The sequence below is a fragment of the Bombina bombina genome, chromosome 7 (assembly GCF_027579735.1).
Source record: "Bombina bombina isolate aBomBom1 chromosome 7, aBomBom1.pri, whole genome shotgun sequence".
Lineage (NCBI taxonomy): Eukaryota > Metazoa > Chordata > Amphibia > Anura > Bombinatoridae > Bombina > Bombina bombina.
In genome coordinates this window covers 459,539,208-459,565,011 of record NC_069505.1, presented here as the reverse complement: position 1 = coordinate 459,565,011, position 25,804 = coordinate 459,539,208, and the positions used below count along the sequence as shown (strand labels likewise).

The following is a 25,804-nucleotide window of genomic DNA, read 5'->3' as shown; positions in this document are numbered from 1 at the left end:
CCGTGTATTACTAGGGGAGGTATTAGCGGCTCTGAATGATTGTAACACAGTTGCAATACCAGAGAAAATGTGTAGGTTGGATAGATATTTTGCGGTACCGGCGAGTACTGATGTTTTTCCTATACCTAAGAGACTTACTGAAATTGTTACTAAGGAGTGGGATAGACCCGGTGTGCCGTTCTCACCCCCTCCGATATTTAGAAAAATGTTTCCAATAGACGCCACCACACGGGATTTATGGCAGACGGTCCCTAAGGTGGAGGGAGCAGTTTCTACTTTAGCTAAGCGTACCACTATCCCGGTGGAGGATAGCTGTGCTTTTTCAGATCCAATGGATAAAAAATTAGAGGGTTACCTTAAGAAAATGTTTGTTCAACAAGGTTTTATATTGCAACCTCTTGCATGTATTGCGCCTGTCACGGCTGCAGCAGCATTTTGGTTTGAGTCTCTGGAAGAGACACTTGAATCGTCTACACTAGATGAGATTACACACAAACTTAAAGCCCTTAAGTTAGCTAACTCATTTATTTCAGATGCCGTAGTACATTTAACTAAACTTACGGCTAAGAATTCCGGATTCGCCATTCAGGCACGCAGAGCACTGTGGCTAAAATCCTGGTCAGCTGATGTTACTTCTAAATCTAAATTGCTTAATATACCTTTCAAAGGGCAGACCTTATTCGGGCCCGGGTTGAAAGAAATTATCGCTGACATTACAGGAGGTAAAGGCCATGCCCTGCCTCAGGACAAAGCCAAAGCTAAGGCTAGACAGTCTAATTTTCGTTCCTTTCGTAATTTCAAAGCAGGAGCAGCATCAACTTCCTCTGCACCAAAACAGGAAGGAGCTGTTGCTCGCTACAGACAAGGCTGGAAACCTAACCAGTCCTGGAACAAGGGCAAGCAGGCCAGGAAACCTGCTGCTGCCCCTAAGACAGCATGAATCGAGGGCCCCCGATCCGGGACCGGATCTAGTGGGGGGCAGACTTTCTCTCTTCGCCCAGGCTTGGGCAAGAGATGTTCAGGATCCCTGGGCGTTAGAGATCATATCTCAGGGATACCTTCTGGACTTCAAATCCTCTCCCCCAAGAGGGAGATTTCATCTGTCAAGGTTGTCAACAAACCAAACAAAGAAGGAAGCGTTTCTACGCTGCGTACAAGATCTTTTATTAATGGGAGTGATCCATCCAGTTCCGCGGTCGGAACAAGGACAAGGGTTTTGCTCAAATCTGTTTGTAGTTCCCAAGAAAGAGGGAACTTTCAGGCCAATCTTGGACTTAAAGATCCTAAACAAATTCCTAAGAGTTCCATCGTTCAAGATGGAAACTATTCGAACAATTTTGCCCATGATCCAAGAGGGTCAGTACATGACCACAGTGGATTTAAAGGATGCTTACCTTCACATACCGATTCACAGAAATCATTACCGGTATCTAAGGTTTGCCTTTCTAGACAGGCATTACCAGTTTGTAGCTCTTCCATTCGGATTGGCTACGGCTCCAAGAATCTTCACAAAGGTTCTGGGTACTCTTCTGGCGGTACTAAGACCGCAAGGAATTTCGGTAGCTCCGTACCTAGACGACATTCTGATACAAGCTTCAAGCTTTCAAACTGCCAAGTCTCATACAGAGTTAGTTCTGGCATTTCTAAGGTCGCATGGATGGAAGGTGAACGAAAAGAAGAGTTCTCTCTTTCCACTCACAAGAGTTCCCTTCTTGGGGACTCTGATAGATTCTGTAGAAATGAAGATTTACCTGACAGAAGACAGGTTAACAAAGCTTCAAAATGCATGCCGTGTCCTTCATTCCATTCAACACCCGTCAGTAGCTCAATGCATGGAGGTGATCGGATTAATGGTAGCGGCAATGGACATAGTCCCCTTTGCACGCCTACATCTCAGACCGCTGCAATTGTGCATGCTAAGTCAGTGGAATGGGGATTACTCAGATTTGTCCCCCACTCTGAATCTAAATCAAGAGACCAGAAATTCTCTTCTATGGTGGCTTTATCGGCCACATCTGTCCAGGGGGATGCCATTCAGCAGGCCAAACTGGACAATTGTAACAACAGACGCCAGCCTACTAGGTTGGGGCGCTGTCTGGAATTCTCTGAAGGCTCAGGGACTATGGAATCAGGAGGAGAGTCTCCTTCCAATAAACATTCTGGAATTGAGAGCAGTTCTCAATGCCCTTCTGGCTTGGCCCCAGTTAACAACTCGGGGGTTCATCAGGTTTCAGTCGGACAACATCACGACTGTAGCTTACATCAACCATCAGGGAGGGTCAAGAAGCTCCCTAGCAATGATGGAAGTATCAAAGATAATTCGCTGGGCAGAGTCTCACTCTTGCCACCTGTCTGCAATCCACATCCCGGGAGTGGAGAACTGGGAGGCGGATTTCTTAAGTCGTCAGACTTTTCATCCGGGGGAGTGGGAACTTCACCCGGAGGTCTTTGCCCAAATACTTCGACGTTGGGGCAAACCAGAGATAGATCTCATGGCGTCTCGTCAGAACGCCAAGCTTCCTCGTTACGGGTCCAGATCCAGGGATCCGGGAGCGGTTCTGATAGATGCTCTGACAGCACCTTGGACCTTCAAGATGGCTTATGTGTTTCCACCCTTCCCGATGCTTCCTCGATTGATTGCCAGAATCAAACAGGAGAGAGCATCAGTGATTCTAATAGCACCTGCATGGCCACGCAGGACTTGGTATGCAGATCTAGTGGACATGTCATCCTGTCCGCCTTGGTCTCTACCTCTGAATCAGGACCTTCTGATCCAGGGTCCATTCAAACATCAAAATCTAACTTCTCTGAAGCTGACTGCTTGGAGATTGAACGCTTGATTTTATCAAAACGTGGGTTTTCTGAGCCAGTTATTGATACCTTAATACAGGCTAGGAAGCCTGTTACCAGAAGGATTTACCATAAAATATGGCGTAAATACTTATATTGGTGCGAATCCAAGAGTTACTCATGGAGTAAGGTTAGGATTCCAAGGATATTGTCTTTTCTACAAGAAGGTTTAGAAAAGGGTTTATCCGCTAGTTCCTTAAAGGGACAGATTTCAGCTCTGTCCATTCTTCTACACAAACGTCTGTCAGAGGTTCCGGACGTTCAAGCTTTTTGTCAGGCTTTAGCTAGGATCAAGCCTGTGTTTAAAACTGTTGCTCCGCCATGGAGTTTGAACTTAGTTCTTAATGTTTTACAGGGTGTTCCGTTTGAACCCCTTCATTCCATTGATATCAAGTTGTTATCTTGGAAAGTTCTGTTTTTAATGGCTATTTCCTCGGCTCGAAGAGTCTCTGAGTTATCTGCCTTACATTGTGATTCTCCTTATCTGATTTTTCATTCAGACAAGGTAGTTCTGCGTACTAAACCTGGGTTCCTACCTAAGGTGGTCACTAACAGGAATATCAATCAAGAGATTGTTGTTCCATCTTTGTGTCCTAATCCTTCCTCGAAGAAGGAACGTCTGCTACACAATCTAGATGTAGTCCGTGCCCTGAAATTTTATCTACAGGCAACTAAGGATTTTCGTCAAACGTCTTCCCTGTTTGTCGTTTATTCTGGCCAGAGGAGAGGTCAAAAAGCTTCGGCTACCTCTCTCTCTTTTTGGCTTCGTAGCATAATACGATTAGCCTATGAGACTGCTGGACAGCAGCCTCCTGAAAGAATTACAGCTCATTCTACTAGAGCTGTGGCTTCCACTTGGGCCTTTAAGAATGAGGCTTCTGTTGAACAGATTTGCAAGGCTGCAACTTGGTCTTCTCTTCATACTTTTTCCAAATTTTACAAATTTGACACTTTTGCTTCTTCGGAGGCTGTTTTTGGGAGAAAGGTTCTTCAGGCAGTGGTTCCCTCCGTATAAAGAGCCTGCCTGTCCCTCCCGTCATCCGTGTACTTTTGCTTTGGTATTGGTATCCCAGAAGTAATGATGACCCGTGGACTGACCACACTTAACAGGAGAAAACAAAATTTATGCTTACCTGATAAATTCATTTCTCCTGTAGTGTGGTCAGTCCACGGCCCGCCCTGTTTTTTATGGCAGGCTAAAAAAAATTTTGGATTATACTCCAGTCACCACTACACCCTTGGGCTTCTCCTTTCTCGTTGGTCCTTTGGTCGAATGACTGGAGGTGACGTAGAGGGGAGGAGCTATATAGCAGCTCTGCTGGGTGAATCCTCTTGCACTTCCTGTAGGGGAGGAGATAATATCCCAGAAGTAATGATGACCCGTGGACTGACCACACTACAGGAGAAATGAATTTATCAGGTAAGCATAAATTTTGTTTTTCTCATAGTAATAAATATCTCACTCAGGTAATGCTGTGTAGTAATAAATATCTCACTCAGGTAATGCTGTGTAGTAATAAATATCTCTCTCAGGAAATGCTGTGTAGTAATAAATATCTCACTCAGGTAACGCTGTGTAGTAATAAATATCTCACTCAGGTAACGCTGTGTAGTAATAAATATCTCACTCGGGTAACGCTGTGTAGTAATAAATATCTCACTCAGGTAACGCTGTGTAGTTATAAATATCTCACTCAGGTAACGCTGTGTAGTAATAAATATCTCACTCAGGTAACGCTGTGTAGTATTAAATATCTCACTCAGGTAACGCTGTGTAGTAATAAATATCTCACTCAGGTAACGCTGTGTAGTAATAAATATCTCACTCAGGTAACGCTGTGTAGTAATAAATATCTCACTCGGGTAACGCTGTGTAGTAATAAATATCTCACTCGGGTAACGCTGTGTAGTAATAAATATCTCACTCAGGTAACGCTGTGTAGTAATAAATATCTCGCTCAGATAGCGCTGTGTAGTAATAAATATCTCACTCAGGTAACGCTGTGTAGTAATAAATATCTCACTCAGGTAACACTGTGTAGTAATAAATATCTCACTCAGGTAATGCTGTGTAGTAATAAATATCTCACTCAGGTAACACTGTGTAGTAATAAATATCTCACTCAGGTAACACTGTGTAGTAATAAATATCTCACTCAGGTAATGCTGTGTAGTAATAAATATCTCACTCAGGTAACACTGTGTAGTAATAAATATCTCACTCAGGTAACACTGTGTAGTAATAAATATCTCACTCAGGTAATGCTGTGTAGTAATAAATATCTCACTCAGGTAACACTGTGTAGTAATAAATATCTCTCTCAGGAAATGCTGTGTAGTAATAAATATCTCACTCAAGAAATGCACAGACATTACTGACGTGAGTGACAGAGAATAAATCTACAGTGAATCCATCATGTGTGATCTAATGAGCGGTCTGATAAGAAATACGTTTTTATAAAATAAAATTTAACCCAAGTGAAAATAAATAAAAATAAAGTGTGAACAAAAGCTGTACACAAATCATACAAAACAATACCACAAACGGTCAGGTGTACGACGCCTTTTAATGAGCTTTGAAAAGAAACAAACAGGACAAAAGATGTTTCCTCAATAAGAAATATGACACCATAGTGTAAAACTGTAGAATCAAGGGGGCCGAATTATCAAACTCCATAACTTGTCTGCCTGCTCTGAGGCGACGTACAGAAATTAACCCCCTGCTGGTGGCCGATCATTGCAGGTAACAGATCTATGGTAGAAGCTGCTGTTAATGTTTTCCTCACCATTTATTTGTTAACTCTGTAATTATTTAATCTTTACTAATAATTAGTAGCCCTGAATACAGACTTAGCATTCATAAAATACAGATATGTTGTGTAATATTACTGTAAAATCAGATGTGTGTGAGATAACTGCACCTAACTCCATTTAACCGAAAAACTCATTTTATTCTTTATTAGAACTAACAGGTCACATTGATAAACATCTAGACACAGGAGCACATGGAGGTGTTGTACAGAATATTCAGCCATCAAAAGTCTCTACAGGTGAGGGATCTATGGTATAGGCTTAACAATTAGAAAACTATTTAGTGCACACACACACGCCCTCTCTTCCCTTCTCTCTCTCACCCTCTGTATCATGTAAATAATACACACACACGCCCTCTCTTCCCTTCTCTCTCACCCTCCTGTATCATGTAAATAATACACACACACACGCCCTCTCTTCCCTTCTCTCTCACCCTCCTGTATCATGTAAATAATACACACCCTCTCATCCCTTCTCTCTCACCCTCTGTATCATGTAAATAATACACACACACGCCCTCTCTTCCCTTCTCTCTCACCCTCTGTATCATGTAAATAATACACACACACACGCCCTCTCTTCCCTTCTCTCTCACCCTCTGTATCATGTAAATAATACACACACACACCCTCTCTTCCCTTCTCTCTCACCCTCTGTATCATGTAAATAATACACACACACACGCCCTCTCTTCCCTTCTCTCTCACCCTCTGTATCATGTAAATAATACACACACACCCTCTCTTCCCTTCTCTCTCACCCTCTGTATCATGTAAATAATACACACACACACGCCCTCTCTTCCCTTCTCTCTCACCCTCTGTATCATGTAAATAATACACACACACACACCCTCTCATCCCTTCTCTCTCACCCTCTGTATCATGTAAATAATACACACACACGCCCTCTCTTCCCTTCTCTCTCACCCTCTGTATCATGTAAATAATACACACACACGCCCTCTCTTCCCTTCTCTCTCACCCTCTGTATCATGTAAATAATACACACACACACCCTCTCTTCCCTTCTCTCTCACCCTCTGTATCATGTAAATAATACACACACACACGCCCTCTCTTCCCTTCTCTCTCACCCTCTGTATCATGTAAATAATACACACACACCCTCTCTTCCCTTCTCTCTCACCCTCTGTATCATGTAAATAATACACACACACACACACGCCCTCTCTTCCCTTCTCTCTCACCCTCTGTATCATGTAAATAATACACACACACACACCCTCTCTTCCCTTCTCTCTCACCCTCTGTATCATGTAAATAATACACACACCCTCTCTTCCCTTCTCTCTCTCACCCTCTGTATCATGTAAATAATACACACACACACGCCCTCTCTTCCCTTCTCTCTCACCCTCTGTATCATGTAAATAATACACACACACCCTCTCTTCCCTTCTCTCTCACCCTCTGTATCATGTACATAATACACACACACGCCCTCTCTTCCCTTCTCTCTCACCCTCTGTATCGTGTAAATAATACACACACACGCCCTCTCTTCCCTTCTCTCTTACCCTCTGTATCATGTAAATAATACACACACACACGCCCTCTCTTCCCTTCTCTCTCACCCTCTGTATCATGTAAATAATACACACACACACGCCCTCTCTTCCCTTCTCTCTCACCCTCTGTATCATGTAAATAATACACACACACGCCCTCTCTTCCCTTCTCTCTCACCCTCTGTATCATGTAAATAATACACACACACGCCCTCTCTTCCCTTCTCTCTCTCACCCTCTGTATCATGTAAATAATACACACACGCCCTCTCTTCCCTTCTCTCTCACCCTCTGTATCATGTAAATAATACACAAACACACACCCTCTCATCCCTTCTCTCTCACCCTCTGTATCATGTAAATAATACACACACACGCCCTCTCTTCCCTTCTCTCTCACCCTCTGTATCATGTAAATAATACACACACACCCTCTCTTCCCTTCTCTCTCACCCTCTGTATCATGTAAATAATACACACACACACACCCTCTCTTCCCTTCTCTCTCACCCTCTGTATCATGTAAATAATACACACACACGCCCTCTCTTCCCTTCTCTCTCACCCTCTGTATCATGTAAATAATACACACACACACGCCCTCTCTTCCCTTCTCTCTCACCCTCTGTATCATGTAAATAATACACACACACACGCCCTCTCTTCCCTTCTCTCTCTCACCCTCTGTATCATGTAAATAATACACACACGCCCTCTCTTCCCTTCTCTCTCACCCTCTGTATCATGTAAATAATACACACACACACACACCCTCTCTTCCCTTCTCTGTCACCCTCTTTATCATGTAAATAATACACACACACACGCCCTCTCTTCCCTTCTCTCTCACCCTCTGTATCATGTAAATAATACACACACACGCCCTCTCTTCCCTTCTCTCTCACCCTCTGTATCATGTAAATAATACACACACACACGCCCTCTCTTCCCTTCTCTCTCACCCTCTGTATCATGTAAATAATACACACATGCCCTCTCTTCCCTTCTCTCTCACCCTCTGTATCATGTAAATAATACACACACACACCCTCTCTTCCCTTCTCTCTCACCCTCTGTATCATGTAAATAATACACACACACACACGCTCTCTCTTCCCTTCTCTCTCTCACCCTCTGTATCATGTAAATAATACACACACACGCCCTCTCTTCCCTTCTCTCTCACCCTCTGTATCATGTAAATAATACACACACACACGCCCTCTCTTCCCTTCTCTCTCACCCTCTGTATCATGTAAATAATACACACACACGCCCTCTCTTCCCTTCTCTCTCACCCTCTGTATCATGTAAATAATACACACACACACGCCCTCTCTTCCCTTCTCTCTCACCCTCTGTATCATGTAAATAATACACACACACACACCCTCTCTTCCCTTCTCTCTCACCCTCTGTATCATGTAAATAATACACACACACACCCTCTCTTCCCTTCTCTCTCACCCTCTGTATCATGTAATAATACACACACACGCCCTCTCTTCCCTTCTCTCTCACCCTCTGTATCATGTAAATAATACACACACACACCCCTCTCTTCCCTTCTCTCTCACCCTCTGTATCATTTAAATAATACACACACACGCCCTCTCTTCCCTTCTCTCTCACCCTCTGTATCATGTAAATAATACACACACACGCCCTCTCTTCCCTTCTCTCTCACCCTCTGTATCATGTAAATAATACACACACACGCCCTCTCTTCCCTTCTCTCTCACCCTCTGTATCATGTAAATAATACACACACACACGCCTCTCTTCCCTTCTCTCTCACCCTCTGTATCATGTAAATAATACACACACACACGCCCTCTCTTCCCTTCTCTCTCACCCTCTGTATCATGTAAATAATACACACACACGCCCTCTCTTCCCTTCTCTCTCACCCTCTGTATCATGTAAATAATACACACACCCCCTCTCTTCCCTTCTCTCTCACCCTCTGTATCATGTAAATAATACACACACACGCCCTCTCTTCCCTTCTCTCTCACCCTCTGTATCATGTAAATAATACACACACACGCCCTCTCTTCCCTTCTCTCTCACCCTCTGTATCATGTAAATAATACACACACACGCCCTCTCTTCCCTTCTCTCTCACCCTCTGTATCATGTAAATAATACACACACACACGCCCTCTCTTCCCTTCTCTCTCACCCTCTGTATCATGTAAATAATACACACACACGCCCTCTCTTCCCTTCTCTCTCACCCTCTGTATCATGTAAATAATACACACACACACGCCCTCTCTTCCCTTCTCTCTCACCCTCTGTATCATGTAAATAATACACACACACACGCCCTCTCTTCCCTTCTCTCTCACCCTCTGTATCATGTAAATAATACACACACACGCCCTCTCTTCCCTTCTCTCTCACCCTCTGTATCATGTAAATAATACACACACACACACCCTCTCTTCCCTTCTCTCTCACCCTCTGTATCATGTAAATAATACACACACACACGCCCTCTCTTCCCTTCTCTCTCACCCTCTGTATCATGTAAATAATACACACACACACACGCCCTCTCTTCCCTTCTCTCTCACCCTCTGTATCATGTAAATAATACACACACACGCCCTCTCTTCCCTTCTCTCTCACCCTCTGTATCATGTAAATAATACACACACACACGCCCTCTCTTCCCTTCTCTCTCACCCTCTGTATCATGTAAATAATACACACACACACGCCCTCTCTTCCCTTCTCTCTCACCCTCTGTATCATGTAAATAATACACACACACCCCTCTCTTCCCTTCTCTCTCACCCTCTGTATCATGTAAATAATACACACACACACGCCCTCTCTTCCCTTCTCTCTCACCCTCTGTATCATGTAAATAATACACACACACACGCCCTCTCTTCCCTTCTCTCTCACCCTCTGTATCATGTAAATAATACACACACACCCTCTCTTCCCTTCTCTCTCACCCTCTGTATCATGTAAATAATACACACACACACACCCTCTCTTCCCTTCTCTCTCACCCTCTGTATCATGTAAATAATACACACACACGCCCTCTCTTCCCTTCTCTCTCACCCTCTGTATCATGTAAATAATACACACACACGCCCTCTCTTCCCTTCTCTCTCACCCTCTGTATCATGTAAATAATACACACACACGCCCTCTCTTCCCTTCTCTCTCACCCTCTGTATCATGTAAATAATACACACACACACGCCCTCTCTTCCCTTCTCTCTCACCCTCTGTATCATGTAAATAATACACACACGCCCTCTCTTCCCTTCTCTCTCACCCTCTGTATCATGTAAATAATACACACACACACGCCCTCTCTTCCCTTCTCTCTCACCCTCTGTATCATGTAAATAATACACACACACACGCCCTCTCTTCCCTTCTCTCTCACCCTCTGTATCATGTAAATAATACACACACACGCCCTCTCTTCCCTTCTCTCTCACCCTCTGTATCATGTAAATAATACACACACACACGCCCTCTCTTCCCTTCTCTCTCACCCTCTGTATCATGTAAATAATACACACACACACGCCCTCTCTTCCCTTCTCTCTCACCCTCTGTATCATGTAAATAATACACACACACACGCCCTCTCTTCCCTTCTCTCTCACCCTCTGTATCATGTAAATAATACACACACCACGCCCTCTCTTCCCTTCTCTCTCACCCTCTGTATCATGTAAATAATACACACACACGCCCTCTCTTCCCTTCTCTCTCACCCTCTGTATCATGTAAATAATACACACACACCCCCTCTCTTCCCTTCTCTCTCACCCTCTGTATCATGTAAATAATACACACACACACCCTCTCTTCCCTTCTCTCTCACCCTCTGTATCATGTAAATAATACACACACACGCCCTCTCTTCCCTTCTCTCTCACCCTCTGTATCATGTAAATAATACACACACACGCCCTCTCTTCCCTTCTCTCTCACCCTCTGTATCATGTAAATAATACACACACACGCCCTCTCTTCCCTTCTCTCTCACCCTCTGTATCATGTAAATAATACACACACACACGCCCTCTCTTCCCTTCTCTCTCACCCTCTGTATCATGTAAATAATACACACACACGCCCTCTCTTCCCTTCTCTCTCACCCTCTGTATCATGTAAATAATACACACACACGCCCTCTCTTCCCTTCTCTCTCACCCTCTGTATCATGTAAATAATACACACACACGCCCTCTCTTCCCTTCTCTCTCACCCTCTGTATCATGTAAATAATACACCACACGCCCTCTCTTCCCTTCTCTCTCACCCTCTGTATCATGTAAATAATACACACACACGCCCTCTCTTCCCTTCTCTCTCACCCTCTGTATCATGTAAATAATACACACACACACGCCCTCTCTTCCCTTCTCTCTCACCCTCTGTATCATGTAAATAATACACACACACACGCCCTCTCTTCCCTTCTCTCTCTCACCCTCTGTATCATGTAAATAATACACACACGCCCTCTCTTCCCTTCTCTCTCACCCTCTGTATCATGTAAATAATACACACACACACACCCTCTCTTCCCTTCTCTCTCACCCTCTGTATCATGTAAATAATACACACACACACGCCCTCTCTTCCCTTCTCTCTCACCCTCTGTATCATGTAAATAATACACACACACGCCCTCTCTTCCCTTCTCTCTCACCCTCTGTATCATGTAAATAATACACACACACACGCCCTCTCTTCCCTTCTCTCTCACCCTCTGTATCATGTAAATAATACACACACGCCCTCTCTTCCCTTCTCTCTCACCCTCTGTATCATGTAAATAATACACACACACACCCTCTCTTCCCTTCTCTCTCACCCTCTGTATCATGTAAATAATACACACACACACACACGCTCTCTCTTCCCTTCTCTCTCTCACCCTCTGTATCATGTAAATAATACACACACACGCCCTCTCTTCCCTTCTCTCTCACCCTCTGTATCATGTAAATAATACACACACACACGCCCTCTCTTCCCTTCTCTCTCACCCTCTGTATCATGTAAATAATACACACACACCCTCTCTTCCCTTCTCTCTCACCCTCTGTATCATGTAAATAATACACACACACACACGCCCTCTCTTCCCTTCTCTCTCACCCTCTGTATCATGTAAATAATACACACACACACACACCCTCTCTTCCCTTCTCTCTCACCCTCTGTATCATGTAAATAATACACACACCCTCTCTTCCCTTCTCTCTCTCACCCTCTGTATCATGTAAATAATACACACACACACGCCCTCTCTTCCCTTCTCTCTCACCCTCTGTATCATGTAAATAATACACACACACCCTCTCTTCCCTTCTCTCTCACCCTCTGTATCATGTAAATAATACACACACACGCCCTCTCTTCCCTTCTCTCTCACCCTCTGTATCATGTAAATAATACACACACACACGCCCTCTCTTCCCTTCTCTCTCTCACCCTCTGTATCATGTAAATAATACACACACGCCCTCTCTTCCCTTCTCTCTCACCCTCTGTATCATGTAAATAATACACACACACACACCCTCTCATCCCTTCTCTCTCACCCTCTGTATCATGTAAATAATACACACACACGCCCTCTCTTCCCTTCTCTCTCACCCTCTGTATCATGTAAATAATACACACACACCCTCTCTTCCCTTCTCTCTCACCCTCTGTATCATGTAAATAATACACACACACGCCCTCTCTTCCCTTCTCTCTCACCCTCTGTATCATGTAAATAATACACACACACACGCCCTCTCTTCCCTTCTCTCTCTCACCCTCTGTATCATGTAAATAATACACACACGCCCTCTCTTCCCTTCTCTCTCACCCTCTGTATCATGTAAATAATACACACACACACACCCTCTCTTCCCTTCTCTGTCACCCTCTTTATCATGTAAATAATACACACACACACGCCCTCTCTTCCCTTCTCTCTCACCCTCTGTATCATGTAAATAATACACACACACACGCCCTCTCTTCCCTTCTCTCTCACCCTCTGTATCATGTAAATAATACACACACACGCCCTCTCTTCCCTTCTCTCTCACCCTCTGTATCATGTAAATAATACACACACACACGCCCTCTCTTCCCTTCTCTCTCACCCTCTGTATCATGTAAATAATACACACACACCCTCTCTTCCCTTCTCTCTCACCCTCTGTATCATGTAAATAATACACACACACACACACGCTCTCTCTTCCCTTCTCTCTCTCACCCTCTGTATCATGTAAATAATACACACACACGCCCTCTCTTCCCTTCTCTCTCACCCTCTGTATCATGTAAATAATACACACACACCCTCTCTTCCCTTCTCTCTCACCCTCTGTATCATGTAAATAATACACACACGCCCTCTCTTTCCTTCTCTCTCACCCTCTGTATCATGTAAATAATACACACACACCCTCTCTTCCCTTCTCTCTCATCCTCTGTATCATGTAAATAATACGCACACACACGCCCTCTCTTCCCTTCTCTCTCACCCTCTGTATCATGTAAATAATACACACACACACACGCCCTCTCTTCCCTTCTCTCTCACCCTCTGTATCATGTAAATAATACACACATGCCCTCTCTTCCCTTCTCTCTCACCCTCTGTATCATGTAAATAATATACACACACGCCCTCTCTTCCCTTCTCTCTCACCCTCTGTATCATGTAAATAATACACACACACACACCCTCTCTTCCCTTCTCTCTCACCCTCTGTATCATGTAAATAATACACACACACGCCCTCTCTTCCCTTCTCTCTCACACTCTGTATCATGTAAATAATACACACACACGCCCTCTCTTCCCTTCTCTCTCACCCTCTGTATCATGTAAATAATACACACACGCCCTCTCTTCCCTTCTCTCTCACCCTCTGTATCATGTAAATAATACACACACGCCCTCTCTTCCCTTCTCTTTCACCCTCTGTATCATGTAAATAATACACACACCCTCTCTTCCCTTCTCTCTCACCCTCTGTATCATGTAAATAATACACACACACGCCCTCTCTTCCCTTCTCTCTCACCCCCTGTATCATGTAAATAATACACACACACGCCCTCTCTTCCCTTCTCTCTCACACTCTGTATCATGTAAATAATACACACACGCCCTCTCTTCCCTTCTCTCTCTCACCCTCTGTATCATGTAAATAATACACACACACGCCCTCTCTTCCCTTCTCTCTCACGCTCTGTATCATGTAAATAATACACACACACACACGCCCTCTCTTCCCTTCTCTCTCACCCTCTGTATCATGTAAATAATACACACACACACGCCCTCTCTTCCCTTCTCTCTCCCCCTCTGTATCATGTAAATAATACACACACACACACGCCCTCCACACACACGCCCTCTCTTCCCTTCTCTCTCACTCTCTGTATCATGTAAATAATACACACACGCCCTCTCTTCCCTTCTCTCTCACCCTCTGTATCATGTAAATAATACACACACCCTCTCTTCCCTTCTCTCTCACCCTCTGTATCATGTAAATAATACACACACACACCCTCTCTTCCCTTCTCTCTCACCCTCTGTATCATGTAAATAATACACACACACACGCCCTCTCTTCCCTTCTCTCTCACCCTCTGTATCATGTAAATAATACACACACACGCCCTGTCTTCCCTTCTCTCTCGCCCTCTGTATCATGTAAATAATACACACACACGCCCTTTCTTCCCTTCTCTCTCACCCTCTGTATCATGTAAATAATACACACACGCCCTCTCTTCCCTTCTCTCTCTCACCCTCTGTATCATGTAAATAATACACACACACGCCCTCTCTTCCCTTCTCTCTCACCCTCTGTATCATGTAAATAATACACACACACACGCCCTGTCTTCCCTTCTCTCTCACCCTCTGTATCATGTAAATAATACACACACACACCCTCTCTTCCCTTCTCTCTCACCCTCTGTATCATGTAAATAATACACACACCCTCTCTTCCCTTCTCTCTCTCCCTCTGTGTCATGTAAATAATACACACACACCCTCTCTTCCCTTCTCTCTCATCCTCTGTATCATGTAAATAATACGCACACACACGCCCTCTCTTCCCTTCTCTCTCTCCCTCTGTATCATGTAAATAATACACACACACGCCCTCTCTTCCCTTCTCTCTCACCCTCTGTATCATGTAAATAATACACACACACGCCCTCTCTTCCCTTCTCTCTCACCCTCTGTATCATGTAAATAATACACACACACACACACACACCCTGTCTTCCCTTCTCTCTCACCCTCTGTATCATGTAAATAATACACACACACGCCCTCTCTTCCCTTCTCTCTCATCCTCTGTATCATGTAAATAATACACACACACCCTCTCTTCCCTTCTCTCTCACCCTCTGTATCATGTAAATAATACACACACGCCCTCTCTTCCCTTCTCTCTCACCCTCTGTATCATGTAAATAATACACACACACACGCCCTCTCTTCCCTTCTCTCTCACCCTCTGTATCATGTAAATAATACACACACACACCCTCTCTTCCCTTCTCTCTCTCACCCTCTGTATCATGTAAATAATACACACACACGCCCTCTCTTCCCTTCTCTCTCACCCTCTGTATCATGTAAATAATACACACGCACACACCCTCTCTTCCCTTCTCTCTCACCCTCTGTATCATGTAAATAATACACACACACACACACTCTCTTCCCTTCTCTCTCACCCTCTGTATCATGTAAATAATACACACACACACTCTCTTCCCTTCTCTCTCACCCTCTGTATCATGTAAATAATACACACACACGCCCCCTCTCTTCCCTTCTCTCTCACCCTCTGTATCATGTAAATAATACACACACACACGCCCTCTCTTCCCTTCTCTCTCACCCTCTGTATCATGTAAATAATACACACACACGCCCTCTCTTCCCTTCTCTCTCTCCCTCTGTATCATGTAAATAATACACACACCCTCTCTTCCCTACTCTCTCACCCTCTGTATCATGTAAATAATACACACACACGCCCTCTCTTCCCTTCTCTCTCACCCTCTGTATCATGTAAATAATACACACACACACACGCCCTCTCTTCCCTTCTCTCTCACCCTCTGTATCATGTAAATAACACACACACACGCCCTCTCTTCCCTTCTCTCTCACCCTCTGTATCATGTAAATAATACACACACCCTCTCTTCCCTTCTCTCTCACCCTCTGTATCATGTAAATAATACACACACACACCCTCTCTTCCCTTCTCTCTCACCCTCTGTATCATGTAAATAACACACACACACGCCCTCTCTTCCCTTCTCTCTCACCCTCTGTATCATGTAAATAACACACACACACGCCCTCTCTTCCCTTCTCTCTCACCCTCTGTATCATGTAAATAATACACACGCACACACCCTCTCTTCCCTTCTCCCTCACCCTCTGTATCATGTAAATAATACACACACGTCCTCTCTTCCCTTCTCTCTCACCCTCTGTAGCATGTAAATAATACACACACACGCCCTCTCTTCCCTTCTCTCTCACCCTCTGTATCATGTAAATAATACACACACACACACACGCCCTCTCTTCCCTTCTCTCTCACCCTCTGTATCATGTAAATAATACACACACACGCCCTCTCTTCCCTTCTCTCTCACCCTCTGTATCATGTAAATAATTCACACACACGCCCTCTCTTCCCTTCTCTCTCACCCTCTGTATCATGTAAATAATACACACACACGCCCTCTCTTCCCTTCTCTCTCACCCTCTGTATCATGTAAATAATACACACACACCCTCTCTTCCCTTCTCTCTCACCCTCTGTATCATGTAAATAATACACACACACCCTCTCTTCCCTTCTCTCTCACCCTCTGTATCATGTAAATAATACACACACACACACCCTCTCTTCCCTTCTCTCTCACCCTCTGTATCATGTAAATAATACACACACACGCCCTCTCTTCCCTTCTCTCTCACCCTCTGTATCATGTAAATAATACACACACACGCCCTCTCTTCCCTTCTCTCTCACCCTCTGTATCATGTAAATAATACACACACACCCTCTCTTCCCTTCCCTCTCACCCTCTGTATCATGTAAATAATACACACACACACACCCTCTCTTCCCTTCTCTCTCACCCTCTGTATCATGTAAATAATACACACACACGCCCTGTCTTCCCTTCTCTCTCACCCTCTGTATCATGTAAATAATACACAAACATATGCCCTCTTTATCCCTTGGTAAATAAGAGGGAGCGTCTAAAAGGCTGAAATACGAATATGATTTATTGCAAATACTAAATATATAAACAGAATGTATCATAAGTATGCAATTTTATTCAAACAGTAAATAGAAAAAATATATATGAGATATCTTAATCTAATATATATATATATATATATATATATATATATATATATATATATATATACTGTGTGTATATATATATATATATATATATATATATATATATATATATATATATATATATATTGTAACAATTAGCCTGTGGCCCAGCACTTCAGCCAAGGTGGTGTGTAGTATACCTGGGTGCAATCCTCAAAGAGTAACTATGTAGATCTGTATCAAGAAGGGCACTCTCAGGATTTGTAAATTCAAATACAATGACTTTATTCATACATCAACAAAGAATAGTCGACATTTCAGCTCCTGTCCGAGCCTTCATCAGGACATATTAAATCTGAAAAAAAACGCATAAAACGAAACAAATATAATAGACATTTACGTAAGGACAATCAACAGAACTACCCATCACCAACCTTTATATATGGTACATAATTTAAAAACATTATCCGTTAAATTATTCATCCATACCACCCAGAGGGCGAATATCTAGGTACCAGCATATACACTCATATGTTTGTGAACAATCACAAGTTCAAACACGTGCCTACCCAGGCAACTTTTTAACAGAAAAGCATCAGGGACCAACCAGACTTAACAACAAATTCAATAAATGAATGCTGAAACTTCAGAAAATTCATAAGGCTCAAACTGCAAACGGTTAACTCCCAGCACTTAGCCAAAGGCATATCTAAAATATAGCTACCCGGTGTGTCTTACTCAAACTGGAGATCAGAAACATTGCGACAGTTACATCAAACTCACATATGTATAAAACATAATACAATCCAACCAATTATATACAAGCAATCTGCTAACACTCACGGCTGCCTCCTAAATGTACCTCATTTGCTACAGTACACCGGCCATGTATCATAAGGGTAGAGTGACATAGGAGCTGCAAAGACTGCAATACTTAGATCTCATTATATGAAATGCCTATGCAGCGATGGCTGCGTGTATGTAAATATACATTATGCGAAAAAGAAAAAAGCACCTCACACCTGTTGTCTCTCTCAGTGGTGCTCAAGTATAGCGCATGACAAAAGCAGCAAAAACTTGAAAACTGAAAAAAAACAACCATAGCATAAACACCTACAAGTGGCGTTAAGCCTAACATAAGCACCAATCAAATGTCACAGGCCCATGAGAACGCCATTCAAACCTGCACCTAAGACCGGCTACTTAGCCAGGCTGTATTGGCAAATATGCCGCGAAGCATCGCAGCGAAAAACACCCGATCCTCATAGTGGAGTCTGTAACGGAAACAAAGGCATGCAGCTAACAAACCAATACAGTGTTTCAGACATTAATTTAAAAGAGACGTCCATGCACAATCGACTGATAGCAACAACAATCTCCAAAGGTAACTTTACACATCAGATGGATACATAAAATGAGCAACACATAAAACAAGCAAGATGTGCTAGTCAAATCAAATAGTTCATAATATAAGAGCACTAGGCAACCTATCACCTACCCAACAGTATGCCAAACCAACCCGCCAGCAAAGCTATCTCATAGAGTAAGTATGGACTCCATACTAAATACAAATAGACTCAGCAATATTGGACCACATATCCCAATATAACTAGGCATGAATAAGGCACATAAATGACACTCTGGAACAGATTAGATCGCAAGCATATCATAAAAAAGCAGCTGTACGATTTAGACTATGCCAAGCAGCATACCACATAAAGAGAGAATGCCCCTAATCAAGTTGTTCAAAACATAAGTACACTAGACAATCCATCACCTATCAAACAGATATAGGAGTCACACAGCCATGTGCCAAAGCAACCCACCAGCAGAGAAATCTCATAGTGCAAGTATGGACTCCATACCAAATGCAACTAAACTCAGCCACGTCAGACCTCTATTCCCAATAAAAGAATAGACTGCAAACATCCAGCCACTGTCAGAAACAGCAGCTGTACAATTTAAACTATACAAGGCAGTGAGCCACATAGAGAGAAAATATCCCTAATGCAATAAGTTGGTATGGGTGATAAAAACAACAATTATACACCAATCCTGTTAAATACAAAGCATGGTGAATTTTAGTTGCTTTAAACAAGTCACCTCCGTCCAGAGTTGTTCACAGGAGTGGATCGAGCTTAAAGACGTTACTGATGAAAACAGACCCTTGGCGCAGTGGTAAAACTTGACTAGCAAAATCCAAACCTGGTTGCTATAAATATGGTAGCTGTGTTACCTGCAGCTCTTTGATAACAGGACAAAAATTTCATCATCCGGGTTCCACCAAAACATACACGATCAGACACCGGCTAACCTGCACATCACAGTTTGTTGTCTATTTTCTCTCTTGTCCATGTGGCCGTTATTATATTGGAAAGACCAGCACTACATTAAGAGAGAGACTTGCAAATCATAAAAGTGCCATACGGGCTGCCTTTAAAGAGGGACATTCTGATCAGCCGGTGGCCAGACATTTTTTGGAATATAAACATCCCATCGTCTCATTAAGGGCGATGCTCATCAATATGGTCACCCCTTTAAGACGGGGAGGAGATAGAAACAATGAACTTTTGAGATGTGAATCAAGATGGATCTACAGACAATCAGCCAATCAGATTGAGCTTGCATTCTATTGGCTGTTCCGATCAGCCAATAGAATGCGAGCTCAATCTGATTGGCTGATTGGATCAGCCAATCGGATTGATCTTGATTCTGATTGGCTGATTCCATCAGCCAATCAGAATATTCCTACCTTAATTCCGATTGGCTGATAGAATCCTATCAGCCAATCGGAATTCGAGGGACGCCATCTTGGATGACGTCCCTTAAAGGAACCGTCATTCTTCAGTTGGACGTCGCCGGATGAAGATGGGTCCGCAGTGGAGGTCTTCAGGATGGAGCCGGTCCTCATCGGATGAAGATAGAAGATGCCGCTTGGAAGATGATGGTTGCCGGTCCGGATCTACTCTTCTTCCCGGATAGGATGAAGACTTTGGAGCCTCTTCTGGACCTCTTCAGCCGCCGGAAGATGGATCGCCAGCCCCCGCTTGGGTTGGATGAAGATTTTGGAGCCAGGACGGATCGGCGAACCTGGTATGGTGAAGACAAGGTAGGATGATCTTCAGGGGCCTAGTGTTAGGTTTATTTAAGGGGGGTTTGGGTTAGATTAGGGGTATGTGGGTGGTGGGTTGTAATGTTGGGGGGGGTATTGTATGTTTTTTTTTACAGGCAAAAGAGCTGAACTTCTTGGGGCATGCCCCGCAAAGGGCCCTGTTCAGGGCTGGTAAGGTAAAAGAGCTTTGAACTTTAGTAATTTAGAATAGGGTAGGGCATTTTTTTATTTTGGGTGGCTTTATTTTATTAGGGGGCTTAGAGTAGGTGTAATTAGTTTAAAATTGTTGTAATATTTTTCTTATGTTTGTAAATATTTTTTTATTTTTTGTAACTTAGTTCTTTTTTATTTTTTGTACTTTAGTTAGTTTATTTCATTGTAGTTATTTGTAGGTATTGTATTTAATTTATTTATTGATAGTGTAGTGTTAGGTTTAATTGTAGGTAATTGTAGGTATTTTATTTAATTAATTTATTGATAGTGTAGTGTTAGGTTTAATTGTAACTTAGGTTAGGATTTATTTTACAGGTAAATTTGTAATTATTTTAACTATTTTAGCTATTAAATAGTTCTTAACTATTTAATAGCTATTGTACCTGGTTAAAATAAATACAAAGTTACCTGTAAAATAAATATTAATCCTAAAATAGTTATAATATAATTATAATTTATGTTGTAGCTATATTAGGATTTATTTTACAGGTAAGTATTTAGCTTTAAATAGGAATAATTTATTTAATAAGAGTTAATTAATTTCGTTAGATTAAAATTATATTTAATTTAGGGGGGTGTTAGTGTTAGGGTTAGACTTAGCTTTAGGGGTTAATACATTTATTAGAATAGCGGCAAGATTCGGTCGGCAGATTAGGGGTTAATAATTGAAGTTAGGTGTCGGCGATGTTAGGGAGGGCAGGTTAGGGGTTAATAAATATAATATAGGGGTCGGCGGTGTTAGGGGCAGCAGATTAGGGGTACATAGCTATAATGTAGCTGGCGGCTCTTTGCGGTCGGCAGATTAGGGGTTAATTATTGTAGGTAGGTGGCGGCGACGTTGTGGGGGGCAGGTTAGGGGTTAATAAATATAATATAGGGGTCGGCGATGTTAGGGCAGCAGATTAGGGGTACATAGGGATAATGTAGCTGGCGGCGTGCGGACGGCAGATTAGGGGTTAATAAGTGTAGGTAGCTGGCGGCGACGTTGTGGGGGGCAGATTAGGGGTTAATAAATATAATATAGGGGTCGGCGGTGTTAGGGGCAGCAGATTAGGGGTACATAAGGATAACGTAGGTGGCGGTCTGCAGATTAGGGGTTAAAAAAATGTAATCGAGTTGCGGCGATGTGGGGGGACCTCGGTTTAGGGGTACATAGGTAGTTTATGGGTGTTAGTGTACTTTAGAGTACAGTAGTTAAGAGCTTTATGAACCAGCGTTAGCCCAGAAAGCTCTTAACTACTGACTTTTTTCTGCGGCTGGAGTTTTGTCGTTAGAATTCTAACGCTCACTTCAGACACGACTCTAAATACCGGAGTTAGAAAAATCCCATTGAAAAGATAGGATACGCAATTGACGTAAGGGGATCTGCGGTATGGAAAAGTCGCGGCTGAAAAGTGAGCGTTAGACCCTTTTTTGAGTGACTCCAAATACCGGAGGTAGCCTAAAACCAGCGTTAGGAGCCTCTAACGCTGGTTTTCACGGCTACCGCCAAACTCCAAATCTAGGCCTATATGAGGCAGGGCTTCATGAGGAACACAGTTTAACCAAAGCTAAAAAAAAACGATAAATGTCTACATAACAACTAACTGTCCTATATCTAAGGTAAGACAGCCTAATAAATTCAACTGGAAAATTTTATTAAATTGGAGCACAGGTATGGTTAAAGCCAAAAGAAACACAAAAGGTGAGAGTTGCACACTAATAAGTAATTAACTAGAGAACAGGTGCTTCCTAGAAAGATACATATGAGAACAACATAGAAAAGGAAGTGGGGATTTCACAATAAGAAATTCCCAAAAGTCTAGGTAAATCCAGCACAACTGTAAAATTGAATAAAAGCGCTACAAAAAGCTTGTATGTCAAAAACAATGTAAATATTTATTAAACAAATGCACAATACACACATTCACATTCATACAGGGGATCCCACACAAAGCAGTATTAATGAAGTACTGGCCAAAAAATTATTATCTGGTGCACCAGGGGAAATAGACCAAAAACAGTCCATTTAAACTTTGCAGGTATTTGTAATCCAATAAGTGCAGCGTTAATGCAAGAAATGGATGCAGTTATACAGTACCCGGTGTTTAAAAACCAGTTACTTCAGACTTGAACCCCCAGAGTTACTGAGTCGGTTGATGCTTAAAAGACATAGCATAGGAGGAGCAATAAAAACACGCGTCTTTATTCACAGGTGCTGTATTCCTTTAAGACAGTGATATTCGGTGTACAGATTCGTATAACATATTCTACCTGTATTTGTTCACGCGGTCGCTCCTCCTAGCTGCCTTGTACATGGAGTGTCCAGACATCAGGGGTAAGTCACGATGAGCAGGGGATCTGCTGTAAGGGCTGCCCTTACAGCAGATCCCCTGCTCATCGTGACTTACCCCTGATGTCTGGACACTCCATGTACAAGGCAGCTAGGAGGAGCGAATCTGTACACCGAATATCACTGTCTTAAAGGAATACAGCACCTGTGAATAAAGACGATTTACCTAGACTTTTGGGAATTTCTTATTGTGAAATCCCCACTTCCTTTTCTATGTTGTTCTCATATGGTTAAAGCCAGCCCAGTACAAAAAGCTGTACCCCAGCCCTGGCTTTTCCTACGTAGATTATAGTACTGTCAGCCCCATTCAATAGTTGTGAAATAACTTGTGCTCATTCGGGGTTAGTATCAGTCATTATCTGCTTACATTTGCTGATGGCATAATATCAAAGATAATATGGAGGGCAAATAACCAAAGTTGGAGGAATATCTACCGTCAAAATAGTTATAACGCTTAACCTGTCATGAGTTTAAAATTCAATATTACATCTTGGCTTGTACAATAAAAGATCTTAAACACACACTCAAGAATGTACCACAACCATAATAACGCCATAATAACATAATTTATGTAAGAACTTACCTGATAAATTCATTTCTTTCATATTAGCAAGAGTCCATGAGCTAGTGACGTATGGGATATACATTCCTACCAGCAGGGGCAAAGTTTCCCAAACCTCAAAATGCCTACAAATACACCCCTCACCACACCCACAAATCAGTTTAACGAATAGCCAAGAAGTGGGGTGATAAGAAAAAAGTGCGAAAGCATAAAAAATAAGGATTTGGAATAATTGTGCTTTATACAAAAAAATCATAACCACCACAAAAAGGGTGGGCCTCATGGACTCTTGCTAATATGAAAGAAATGAATTTATCAGGTAAGTTCTTACATAAATTATGTTTTCTTTCATGTAATTAGCAAGAGTCCATGAGCTAGTGACGTATGGGATAATGACTACCCAAGATGTGGATCTTTCCACGCAAGAGTCACTAGAGAGGGAGGGATAAAATAAAGACAGCCAATTCCGCTGAAAAATAATCCACACCCAAAATAAAGTTTAAATTTTATAATGAAAAAAACTGAAAATATAAGCAGAAGATTCAAACTGAAACAGCTGCCTGAAGTACTTTTCTACCAAAAACAGCTTCAGAAGAAGAAAACACATCAAAATGGTAGAATTTAGTAAAAGTATGCAAAGAAGACCAAGTTGCTGCTTTGCAAATCTGATCAACCGAAGCTTCATTCCTAAACGCCCAGGAAGTAGAAACTGACCTAGTAGAATGAGCTGTAATCCTTTGAGGCGGAGTTTTACCCGACTCGACATAAGCATGATGAATTAAAGATTTCAACCAAGATGCCAAAGAAATGGCAGAGGCCTTCTGACCTTTCCTAGAACCGGAAAAGATAACAAATAGACTAGAAGTCTTTCGGAAATTCTTAGTAGCTTCAACATAATATTTCAAAGCTCTAACTACATCCAAAGAATGCAAAGGTTCAAACGGAGGAGCTTGAAGAGCCCCCAGAACCAAGGAGGAGAAATTGACTTAATGACAGGTTTTATACGAACCAAAGCTTGTACAAAACAATGAATATCAGGAAGATTAGCAATCTTTCTGTGAAAAAGAACAGAAAGAGCAAAGATTTGTCCTTTCAAGGAACTTGCAGACAAACCTTTCTCCAAACCATCCTGAAGAAACTGTAAAATTCTCGGAATTCTAAAAGAATGCCAGGAAAAATGATGAGAAAAACACCAAGAAATATAAGTCTTCCAGACTCTATAATATATCTCCCTAGATACAGATTTACGAGCCTGTAACATAGTATAAAACACAGAGTCAGAGAAACCTCTTTGACTAAGAATCAAGCGTTCAATCTCCATACCTTTAAATTTAAGGATTTGAGATCCTGATGGAAAAAAGGACCGTGCGACAGAAGGTCTGGTCTTAACGGAAGAGTCCACAGTTGGCAAGAGGCCATCCGGACAAGATCCGCATACCAAAACCTGTGAGGCCATGCTGGAGCTACCAGCAGAACAAACGAGCATTCCTTCAGAATCTTGGAGATCACTCTTGGAAGAAGAACTAGAGGCGGAAAGATATAAGCAGGATGATACTTCCAAGGAAGTGACAATGCATCCACTGCTTCTGCTTGAGGATCCCTGGATCTGGACAGATACCTGGGAAGTTTCTTGTTTAGATGAGAGGCCATCAGATCTATTTCTGGAAGTCCCCACATTTGGACAATCTGAAGAAATACCTCTGGGTGAAGAGACCATTCGCCCGGATGCAACGTTTGGCGACTGAGATAATCCGCTTCCCAATTGTCTATACCTGGGATATGAACCGCAGAAACTAGACAGGAGCTGGATTCCGCCCAAACCAGAATTCGAGATACTTCTTTCATAGCCAGAGGGCTGTGAGTCTCTCCTTGATGATTGATGTATGCCACAGTTGTGACATTGTCTGTCTGAAAACAAATGAACGATTCTCTCTTTAGAAGAGGCCAAGACTGAAGAGCTCTGAAAATTGCACGGAGT

The 25,804-nt window shown here is 42.6% G+C and overlaps 1 protein-coding gene across 2 annotated transcripts in view; it reads left to right on the top strand.

Annotated features, from left to right (window-relative positions):
• The window catches only part of LOC128666720 (oocyte zinc finger protein XlCOF7.1), a 136,058-nt gene that overhangs the window by 24,557 nt on the left and 85,697 nt on the right, over positions 1-25,804 (top strand). Inside the window, exon 4 of one of the 2 annotated variants that reach the window (XM_053721463.1) lies at positions 5,814-5,900. The exons of the other annotated variant lie outside the window; for it this stretch is intronic. Within the exon in view, the coding sequence (XP_053577438.1) occupies positions 5,814-5,900 (87 nt within the window). The remainder of the gene's footprint in view (positions 1-5,813; positions 5,901-25,804) is intronic. 2 annotated transcript variants of the gene reach the window in all.